Consider the following 12,278-nt stretch of genomic DNA (forward strand, 5'->3'; position numbering starts at 1 on the left):
CTATCTATCTATCATCTATCTATCTATATCTATCAATCATCATCATCTCCTTGTTTATCTATCTCCCAATATTTAATTCATGGCACCTGGCCGGGTAGTTCAGTTGGTTAGAGTGTCATCCTAATATTTCAAGGTTTCAGTTTCAATACCCATACAAGGCACAATGAATGCACACGTAAGTGGAATAACAAATTAATGTTTCCCACTCTCCCTTTCTCTCAAATCAATAAATTAAACTTTTTTTAAAAATTTAAATCATGACTAATTTTTTACCATGGATTCCATTTTAAGGTTTATTTAATATATATATTATATATATTTGTATTGATTTCAGAAAGGAAGGGAGAGGGAGAGATAGAAACATCAATATTGAGAATCATTGATTTGCTGCTTCCTGCATGCCCCCAACTAAAGATTGAGCCTGCACAGGGGCAGGTTTATTTTTTAATATAGCAGTCTGTTTACAAAGTCATTTGGCTCTAAGATGTTATGTTTAAGGTCTTACAGATTTAAGATCCAGAAAGCAACCGGATTGATGCCCAGTGGTTTCATTGTTAAACTCCCCTGTGCTGAAAAAGCAAAGCCCTGAAGAAAGCACTCAAGCTTGACCTTGGCATTCCGTTATTGTGTTGCGTCTGCAGATGTCTGTTACTCACAGATAGGCAGCTTTTCCTTCTTCCAGTTCTTTACTCTTGCCACTGGAGCCACTTTTCTTCCCACACATTCTCCTGGTGATGCACATTAATAACCCACATTGTCGAATAAAGAAGCAGCTGACATCGGTTACCACAAGGATTAGCAAGAGTGCGGCAACTCCCAGGCCAATGACTGCTCCAAGCCCAAGGCCATTAAAAAGTGTGTCTTTAAAAAAAATAACAATAAAGTAATTTTACTAAAGTTCACACTAGAAAAGATTAGAAAGTTACTTCAAAAATAAATGTTATTGGATCGTCAACTAAAAACAAGAAAGAAGGGATAGCCCAGCCAGCTTGGTTCAGTGGCTGAGCATTGACCTACGAACCAAGTGGTCATGGTTCAATTCCTGTTCCGGGCACATGCCCAGATTGTGGGCTCCATCCCCAATGTGGGGTCTGCAGGAGGCGTCCAATCGATGATTCTCTCTCATCATTGATGTTTCTATCTCTTTCTCCCTCTCCCTTTCTGTCTCTCTGAAATCAATAAATAATACATTTAAAAGAAAGAAAGAAAGAAAGAGAGAGAGAGAGAGAGAGAGAGAGAGAGAGAGAGAGAGAGAGAGAGAGAGAGAGAGAGAAAGAAAGAAAGAAAGAAAGAAAGAAAGAAAGAAAGAAAGAAAGAAAGAAAGAAAGAAAGGAAGAAAGAAAGAAAGAATAGTTCCTAGAAGACTTCAGTGTAATGGCTTTTGAGAGGTAGTCTCTGGTTTTCAAACAATGTTTTAAGCAACTGACACAGTAGTGATTTGAACTACTTTTTACAAATTTATTTTAGATGAAAAACTCTTAAGTAATTCTTTTCTCCAAAAGCCTTCTTAATTCCCTGTGGGAAAGATAATGAATATTATCATATCTGTAGCTGTATTATATCAGAAAGTCAGAGCCATTAATAGATCATCACTTTTTAAAATGGAAAATGTAGTCAAAACTCCTGTAAAGAAAAAAAAAAGTGTTAAATAAATGTTCTTTATAGAATTATTTTAGTGTTAAGATTTAAATTTGAAAATGATGGCTTCAAGCACTTTGTGTTGAAAGAGAATGTTTTTAAAAATATCTGCGTATGTGTATTTTAAAAATCATTCTTTTGGAATAAATGTGTACTTGTATTTTTGTAGTTAATATTTTAATATATTATATTAGACGAGGCAAACATAACAGATTTATGGTACTTATGACGTTTCTGAAGGTAGGACATGATGGGAATCACTCTTCCTTGGTATGCATTTGCAAGAAATCTCAGAAGCTATACCGAGGCTATCCATGAAAAAGGTGATTGGAAATGGGATGGAATATGCTAAGCGATGAAGGGATGAGTATAGCAAAAATAAATCTAGTGTTGCATGTCTGTGATTGAATATGGGGGTAGACTACACAACTATAACCATATAGATAGAAAAATAAGCACAATGGGAAGAAATCAGGATAAATTGATGATATTGTGTTATCTGAAGGGAAAAGAGAGGGTCATATAGGACAATTTTATAGAATTATTCAGATTCTTAATATGATTATGTTCAAATTTGTTTGCATAACATTATAAAATTATAATTTCCTTTTAATGATAATAAAGAAATGTATAGCCCAGATCATAATGGCATGCTTACTAAGTAATTTATGTTGAACACGGGTGAAAGACATAGAAACAGATATAAATTTGAGGTTTCTAAATAATTATATGTTTTTCTAAGTACATTTTTTAAAACTTAGGTCAAACATTTTATTAATGTTTCAAAGATATCTGTATCCAAAGTTATTCTAACTTTGAATTTACCTTCTGAGCCAATCTTTAATATACCACACATTTTTAAAAAAATATATTTTATTGATTTTTTACAGAGAGGAAGGGAGAAGGATAGAGAGCTAGAAACATCGATGAGAGAGAAACATTGATTAGCTGCCTCTTGCACACCCCCTACTGGGGATGTGCCTGCAACCAAGGTACATGCCCTTGACCTGAATCGAACCTGGGACCTTTCAGTCTGCAGACCGATGCTCTATCCACTGAGCCAAACCGGTTTTGGCAATACATCACAGTTTTTGAATGCTAATATATTATTATAAAGATTGACTAAGTCCCTTGTCAACATTCACTTTATCAGTAGTAGTTTTGGCTCTACTGCACCTGATTCAGCAATCAAAGCTCAAAAAAGAATAGTTGAAAATATATGTTCAATTGAGCTTTTGCTCCTGTGGATATATTCACTCTATGACCTTTGTGCTTTCAAGTAGTATTTGTAAGCAATAAATCTTACATATCAATGATGATATATCTGGTCCATTATAGGCATCCCCATTCCATTTTTCAAAGTATGAAGTCTGGCTTTGTACTTAAATGCACTGGATGTGGTGTCAGAAAATCCTGATTCCATCACTAAAGGCTGAGATGCCTCCTTGTTAAAATAGGGACAGCGATAAAAAAAAAACAAAACAAAACAAAAAACAAAACAAAAAAAAAACAAAACAACAAAAACAAAACAAAACAAAACAAAACAAAACAAAACAAAAAAAAAAAACAACCACCGCCACTAACTGGGTCATGGATTATGAAAAGTTTGTCGTGAATAGGTTATTTGACACTTCTAGCACTTACTGTCCATCACTAAGTAAACAATGAACAAATAAAGTTATTTTTATTATTTTAGTATTATAAAATTCTAGAAAATGCAGTTTTGGTGAAAAAAAATAGAGAATCTATAATTTAATTTATCTGTAATATTTCTTCCATTGGCAACCAACAGTATCTTTTATTAAGCACTGATTAGTCTCTTGAAAATATAATCACTATTTTAATGACTTAGACTTAGCTAGCTAGCTTTCAAATGATAAATATTTTTATTTGTGACTTTTTAGAATTAAACAGTAAATTGATCTGCTTTACTTGCATCTTTATAAAAAATTACTCTTACATTTTATTTTGTAAATTGCCCTATAGCAAAGGAATATTGATGTTAAAAGCTATTTAAAAAAATATATATTTTATTGATTTTTTACAGAGAGGAAGGGAGAGAGATAGAGAGCTAGAAACATCGATGAGAGAGAAACATTGACCAGCTGCCTCTTGCACACCCCCCACCAGGGATGTGCCCGCAACCAAGGTATTAATACATGCTCTTGACCAGAATGGAACCTGGGACCTTTCAATCCACAGACCAACATTCTACCACTGAGCCAAACCGGCTTCAGCCTATTTTTGTTTTGTTTTTAATTATTTTTTTATTGATTAAGGTATTACATGTGTCCATACCCCCCTACCTGATTCTCTTACATGTCCTCACTCCCCTGCTGTCTCTGTCCATTGGTTATGCTTATATGCATGCATACAAGTCTTTTGGTAACAAAATTATATATTTTTAACTTAAAATTTTTTAAAAAAAGGTTATTTGAAGCTATTTTTATGAAAAACCAAATGTATTTCTGTCAGTGAAAAGAGTGGAATGATCATTAAATATGTTTTTGTTATAAGTATTTAAGTTTTTTCAAGATAACGTGTTTTTATTTCTTTTAAAAGTCATCTTATGGACATATTTAAATATGTATCCTCATATCCCATAACACAGTAACTATGAAAGATAAATTTTCGTGTTTTTTTTTTTTTTTTTCTACCACCAATTTACTTTGCTGTGAAAGTACTTATTTCTCTTTGGATTTTTCATTTAAAAATCTAAAAAAAAAAAAAAAAAAAAAAAGAACCATAATCAAAATTATATCACTAGATTCTAATACACACAATAAAGGAAAAATGATAATATTTTTGTTTTATTCTTTACTTATTAAATCTATTGGGGTGGCACTGCTTAATAAGATTATATAGGTTTCAAGTGTACCTTTTTCTGATATATGATCTGTAATATTGCATTGTGTGCCAACCATCCAAAGTTGCATTATCTTCTGTCACCATATATTTGGCCTTCTTTATCCTTTATCATTTGGGGCTTAGTCACAAGGAATAACAACAGCCTGTAATTATTGGACTCGAGAGTCTAACCCCTTCTCTCTGGTAACCACCATACTGTTTAAATCTTCATCTATAAGTTTTATTTTTATATCCCACATAATGCAAAACAAGTCAGTCAAAAAACTAAGATCCATATGGTTTTTACACATTTGTAGGATAAAGTTTTTATATTAACAAGGATAAACAGTTAATAGTGAGGGTTTTTACAAGAGTATGGAAATATCCTTGCATTACAGAAGGCTCATTTAGGGTAAAGCATACTTTTAAAAGAAAACACATTGTGCTAATTTAATAACCAATAATCATCCCTAAGAATTTCACATAGTTTCTTGTATTATGTAAGACAAGCTGATTTTCTAAATCACCTGCCACTCTAGATAGAGTAATTAACTTAAATTTATAAATTAAATTATTTTCTGTGATATTTTTCCTAGGATCCTCAAGTCAAAAAAAAAATAAAAATAGGAAAGTGTAGTAAAAGAGCCAAAATATATAAAATGAGGCTAGAGTCCAGACTGGGCCAACAAAATATATTTTTTAAATATTTAAAAAAATTTAATAAACTTTCCAGATTTTAAAATAGTAGGGATGATTGGCCAGTGTTGCCTAGTGATTGAGCATTGACCCATGAACCAGGATATCACAGTTTGATTTCTGGTCAGGGCATATTCCCAGGTTTGGGCTCAACCCCAGTAGAGGCAGCCAATTGATCAATATTTCTCTCTCATTGGTGTTTCTATCTTTCCCTCTCACTTTCTCTCTCTGAAATAAAATACATATTTAAAAAATAGTAGAGATATTGAAAACAAAATGTAATCACAATATCTCTACAGAAAAGACAAAGGTGCAAACCTTACATTTCTTAATATAACCACTTGTCAAGAAAATAAATAATAGTCTCTGAACCTGTTAGAGTTTTCTATAGAAATGCCTTATTATCCTATATAATAAAAGCCTAATCGACTGAACAGAGGAATGACTGGTGGAATGACTGGTCACTGTGATGTACACTGACCACCCCGGGGGTAGATAGTCAATGCAGGAACTGCCTCCAGCTTACAGGCCCCAGGCCAGCCAAGGCAGGTGTGAGTGCCCCCCCCCCCCCCCCCCCGCACCCCCCCAATCACTCCACCAATTGCCCACAGATTGGTCCTGATCACTGTCTAGGCCTAGAGACCCAACCCTTGCATACATTTTGTGCACTGGGCCTCTAGTACAATTATGAACCTTTCTATTTCCAACAGGGTGTACTGAATCTCCTAAACAGAACCTAAATCAGATTAAAATTTGTCTTTGGACTTGTCTTTTCTCAGTTAAACTAAAGGGGAATCAGGCATATATATAAAGGCCATATTTATATGTTTTAGATATTTAAAAAAATAATTCCAAATATCTGTCTTTCATATATTTGAAACAAGGTTTACATATTACCTTGGCAGGTATCATTAAAAATAGAAAAAAGAAAATAAAAAATCTGATTAATGTGTTATAAAATTCTCTATTACAGAAATGTTAAAAACCATTGATATTAGTAATCTGTGCACAATGTCATGCTATTTCCTTCACTCTAAATACCACATTTCTCTTCTGTGTCATGACTAGGAGCCTCTGGAATTTATGGTACGTGGTGCTCATTTCTGAATTGATTGATGCATGCAATTTTGATTCACATTTCATTTTGCTGTTTGAAACAAATGTTTGAATTTCTGAGGTTTCTAATGTCTGGTCAATGTTCTTTTTTTCTTTCTTTTTTTAAATCCTTACTGGAGGATATTTTTCCATTGATTTTTTAAGAGAGGGAAACACAGAGAGATACCGATGTGAGAGAAACACATCAATTGGTTGCCTCCTTCAATTGCCCTGACTAGGGCCTGGCCAGGAGGATGCTGCAACTGCAGTATGTGCCCTTGACCAGAATTGAACCCCGAATCCTATAGTTCACAGATCGATGCTCTATCCACTGAGCCAAACCAGCAAGGGCTGGTCAATACTGTTTAACTGTATTAATTAGAAATGACAAAATCATTGTAAGTTGTATTAGTAAAAATGATTAAAAATACAATTTTTCATTAATTAAAAAAATTAAAAATAGCACCATTTATCCCATATATGCCCTCTTACACCTACATTCACCCTACCTCACAAAATAAGTAAATAAATATCTATATCTATCTATATCTATATCTATATCTATCTATATCTATATGTATCTGTATTTATATCTATCTCTATCTATATGTATCTATACCTATATCTATCATCTATCTATTTGTATATCTATCTATCATCTATCTATTTATCTATCTATCTATCTATCTATCTATCTATCTAAAAGCCTAAGCAACTGTTAAGATAGATAACCTGGGTGACTAGACGGTCGCTATGATGCAAACTGACCACCAGGGACAGATGCGCAACACAGGAGCAGCCCCCTGGTGGTCAGTGTACTCCCAAAGCCAAGCTCCCATGATCCTTCTCCCTCACATCCTTAGCTGCCCTGATTGACTGGGAGGGACTCCACCCATGCACAAATTCATGCACTAGATCTCTAGTAATAAATTAAAAAGTCTTTCTTATAAAAAGCAAAAATCAATTAGCAAACTCAAGTTTAAGTATGATTAGATTTTACATTCTTTTTCTCCTCTAAGCTACTTTTTTTCTTTACTATTTCCCATACAACTAGAGAAATATTGAGTATATCCTCCTAAGACAGGTGTTTTTTAAAAATTATAAACTAGTATTATTTCATCATATTTATACTTTGAAAAGTGCAAAGTACAACTAAAACATAAAAATTAGAAAGATGTTATAAAATAAATATTAGTGGAAATTCTAATTTTTAAAATAGTCACAGTAGTATTGTTCACTTATTTTGTGTCCAACAGACAATATCACTATTGGATATATTTAAATAATTATAATTTCATTGTTTCATTTTTTATTAAATGTATGTACAACTCTTATATATTCCAACCAAAATATTATTTGATAATCAAAATAGTAACATTGTTTATTATTTGTTTATAGTATCATCTGTTAAAAAAATAGATCTCTACTTTTAGCTCAAAACTTCCTAGATTTTAGCAAGTATGTTTAGTTGCTAAGTATTTATTTTAATATAATATTACTAATATTCATGTATGTCAATGCACAAAATAATTATAAATACATATTTAAGTTTTAAAAGTGTTTTTTATGATTGCTGTTTATTAATAAATTACCTCATGAAGGCCTCATTAAGGTTGAGATCATTTTTTAAAGATCATTTTAATTCTTTTAATTTTATCTGTACATTTCACTGTAACCAGAACTTAACACATTTTTATTCATATAATAAATTATATTTTTTGGTCACATCCTTACTCTATAAGTCAAATTAAAATCTTTCTTGACTGATGCTGAAATGAATAAACACAAGATAATTATTAATAATGCTCTAATTGTCTCTGATAGGTGACATTAACTTTGCTCAGTTTGGGGGAAAGAATATACATATTCTTTATTTGGATTCTCATCTTCTCTAATTCATTTTGTCTTTTTTAGTTTACTAAAAATCAAAGGCTCCTCCCTACAAAACAATAAAACTACATCTTTTATGTCCTAATCTCTTATCTAATCTATTACCTATTAGTTTCCTTATGTATAGCTCATAGAGTTCATGAGATTAAAAAAAAACAACACACAAACATTTACATCATTCAACTTCCTGACAAAATACACTTATTAGTGACATTTTAAGTTCACTTGAATTCATATTATTCAGATATTTGACTGTTGCCTGAAGTAGCAGAATGAAAATTTGTGTATGTATAACATGTAATCTCATGCATTTTTCAATAAACAATTTAAAGAAAAAGGTATGTGATGCTAGTAATCTGTGATGGTTTTGAAATGAGTACTTTATAAGTGAAGAGAAAACCTCAGAGTCTTTTATTAAATATAAGAGACTGCATTTCAAAAATGATTTCTTGGAATGTTAAAATAAAATAAAAAATCTTTAAAAAGACAGGGGTTGGCAAAAGTTGGTTTACACTTGTTTATATAAAAAATACATGCAGATTATAGTTATGACAGTAGCTTTATTAACTCAAAAGAATATCACAATGGCAAAAAGAAAGCCTGCTTTTGCCCACTTTTGTATATTAAAATCAAAATTGAGTTCTATTCATGAAAAAGTACATAATTCTATAAAATTATACTGGTTAATAAGAGCTTTGTGAGTAGGAGGCATTTTTAGATTTTAGGATCAGTAATTTGCTGTGTTTTAAATGAACATGTACTGAGTTCAATGGAGCTCTTTATTAAAGTTCATGTTGGAGAATAATACTCTGTGGAAGTTCATTTTATATAATTGTCTAGCTTTTATATCCCTTGATGATACCATTTGTAGAATCCACACACTAATTTAGGAATTAGAAATTTTCAGATTTTAAAAATTATAAGCAGAATTTATCAATTATATTTCAACATTACTCAAATAAATCAATAAGGCCTAGTGTTGTTATTGCATGTGTTTTAAATTCTTAATATATTTTTACAAGGTGGTCATGTTTTTCCTAAATATACTCAGTTAAACAATATTGATATAGACAGTCTATTGCTTAGTACCAAATTTGTTTTCATAACTACCAATCAAATGTTCTGTTAGATGTATAACTATCTTTTTATTTTTAAAAAATAAACTCAGTGGAAATTCAAAAATTTCTTCCAAAATTTCCTCCTCTTCAAAATATTAAGAGGTATTTTGGGGGAAAAGGTAGGGCATTAATGAAGTGTTGATAAACCAGATATCTTTGTTATTGAAAATCCTCACCTGAGGATATTTTTTCCATCATTGCTTTTTAGAGAGAGGGGTGGAGGAAGAGGAAAGGAGAGAGAGAGAGGGAGGGAAGGAAGGAGAGAAAGAGAGAGAGGAGAGAGGAGAGAGGAGAGAGGAGGGAGAGAGAAAGAGAGAAAGAAAGAGAGAGAGAGAGAGAGAGAGAGAGAGAGAGAGAGAGAGAGAGAGAGAGAGAATTGATGAGAAGGAGGCCTATCAACTGATTGTCTCCTGCACATGTCCCTGGGGTGGGTAGCTAACCTGCAACCCCATGCCTTTGACCAGGAATTTAACCCTCGACCCTTTGGGCACAGGCCAAGGCTCTAAACAATGAGGCACACTGGCCAGGGACAGACATTTTTCTACTGTATGATTTGTGGAAAGAAAAAGTGGCTAATTGAAGACCTTAGGCTTAATAATTAAAAGGGATTGTAAATATGTATATTATATAAATAGCATTTATAATTTTTAAAACTATACTTCTTTCTGAATGTGTTTTCCTATATATGCTTGTTAACAAAGGCATAATTACCGTATTTTCCGGCGTATGAGACGACCCCCTAATTTTACTATCAACAGAACACAGTGTAGCTTCGGGTACAGAACTTGTATAATTTGCATGCATAAAAAGCCTGCTCAGATTGGTCAGAGTCAGAGAGGCGGTCTATTAAAAAAAGAACTGGTGTTGCCTCGGAAGTGGGGGGTAGTCTTATACAGCGAATATAGGCCTAAACCTATGTTTTAACTGTAAAATTAGGGGGTCGTCTTATACAGCGGAAAATACGGTACACATTGAATATATTTTCAAAAGATCTTCTGGTCCTTTGATATTATAAAAATGGTATATCATTTTTGTTCAGGAATAAATTGGTAAAAATGTGTGATCATCCTTTAATTTATCACAATGTTATTAAACAACTCTATCAAGCAGGTATTAGGATAAAATAAGAAAAATACCAAGTGTTTTCTTCTTTGGAGGCTCATAATATATTGGGAGGGCTGAGTAAGGCACAATTTAGAAACTAAAATTCAGTGTAATTGATTGCTTTCCTAATAGTTAACAACACTGTGACCTGAACAGATAGGTGGAAGAAGCATATAAGTTAAAGGTTAGTGGTCAAGGAAGGATGATAGAGAAGATAACATTTGAGTTGGTGTTGAAGGAGTTTTCCATATGATGAGAGGAGTGTATTTCAGTCAGAACACGGCATGAGCGAAAATGGAGATGTATGAAAGAAAATATATGATATTCTGAAATTAGAAGGCATATTTGGATATTAGAGATAAGATTTTGGATTGATTTGCAGGATGGGGTTTATTAAGTGATAAGTTATGTTAAAGAGGACGGACCTTTCAACTGAATGAACAAACAAACAATTGAACCAAAAATAAAAATAGACACAAACACCACCACCCACAAAACCTACAAAGAGTGATTTTTTCCCCTAAAGATGGCAGAGATTTATTAGAGATACACACAGGGGAAGTGGAACCTGTTGTAATGGTAAGGAGATAGTAGAGGCCTGGGCTACACGGTGGCCAGCCTCCCCTCTCTCCTATTTCATATTCATTTCCATAAAGCATGTAGGCATGCCAACCCAGTATGATGTTTACACTGAAGAAGAGAGTACTTAGACTAAGCATTTTAGATGTGGCTAGTGATTGAATTAACACTAGATCATGACTGTCTATTCGAATGTCTTGGAAATAGACACTAGGAGATAAAATACTGTAAATTTTATAATATATATTTATAATTATATTTAGCTTCTATATACTTATAAATGAATGGCATTTCAAATATCCCATCACTTTCACTGATTTTTTTATTATTTTTAAAAATATATTTCTATTAATTTCAGAGAGGATTAAAGAGGGAGTGATAGAGAAACATCAATAATGAGAGAGAATCATTGATTGGCTGGCTCTTGCACATTCCCCACTGGGGATCAAGCCCACAAACAGGGCATGTGCCCTGGACCAGAATCGAACCTGGGACCCTTTAGTCCACAGGTCATTACTCTATCCACTAGGTTAGGGCCACCCTATTTTTTAATATCCTACTGGATCCCTCTTAAAGTTTTAAATTTTATCTTTTCTAAGTAATATCCTATTGCACTAGCCAGTTTGGCTTAGTGGATAGAGCATTGGCCTGTGGAATGAAGGGCCCTGAGTTCAATTCTGGTCAGGGCATGTACCTCGGTTGCAGGCTCAATGAGAGGAGTATATTTCAGATAGAGCATGGCATGAGCGAAGTGATGGGGCCATGTAGGAGGCAGCCAATCAATGATGTTCCTCTTTCATTTATGTTTCTATCTCTCTATCCTTCTCCCTTCATCTCTAAAAATAAATAAAAACATGTTAAAAAAAAACAATGCCTTGTAAAAAGTAAACAATCCAAAATATAGTTGTATGGGAATTTTGACTTCCATGATTTCTATACATTTTCCATATGCACGTAAATCAGTTTGCTTTGGTGGAGGTGATTTAGTTACTTCCCATTAGGTAATGAAGGTTTCTATTGGCTGGCTAGAAAAGAAACTTATTAAATTGGAATTATGACCAAATGGAACTTCTTAAATTGGAATTATGATACTGACCAGTGATAAAGAATTTAATCATTTAAATTTTAGTTATTTAGTTCAACCATTACCTGCCCATTTTCATTTTTCTGTTAATATTAATAGATTGACCATATACATAAAATAGAAGTTTTCTTTGCATAAACAAAAAATACTTTTAAAAAGACTATATCGAATCATATCCATGCAAGATTAAACTAAAATTGATATTTTACAATTTGCTTGTTGATTGA

General features: G+C 32.7%; 1 protein-coding gene across 1 annotated transcript in view; it reads right to left on the reverse strand.

Annotated features, from left to right (window-relative positions):
- NCAM2 (neural cell adhesion molecule 2) overlaps positions 1–12,278 on the reverse strand; it is a 387,613-nt gene that overhangs the window by 10,215 nt on the left and 365,120 nt on the right. Inside the window, exon 16 of the mRNA XM_036446724.2 lies at positions 657–861. Within this exon, the coding sequence (XP_036302617.1) occupies positions 657–861 (205 nt within the window). The remainder of the gene's footprint in view (positions 1–656; positions 862–12,278) is intronic.

The sequence above is a fragment of the Pipistrellus kuhlii genome, unplaced genomic scaffold (genome assembly GCF_014108245.1).
Source record: "Pipistrellus kuhlii isolate mPipKuh1 unplaced genomic scaffold, mPipKuh1.p scaffold_m20_p_2, whole genome shotgun sequence".
In the NCBI taxonomy this organism is placed as follows: Eukaryota; Metazoa; Chordata; class Mammalia; order Chiroptera; family Vespertilionidae; genus Pipistrellus; species Pipistrellus kuhlii.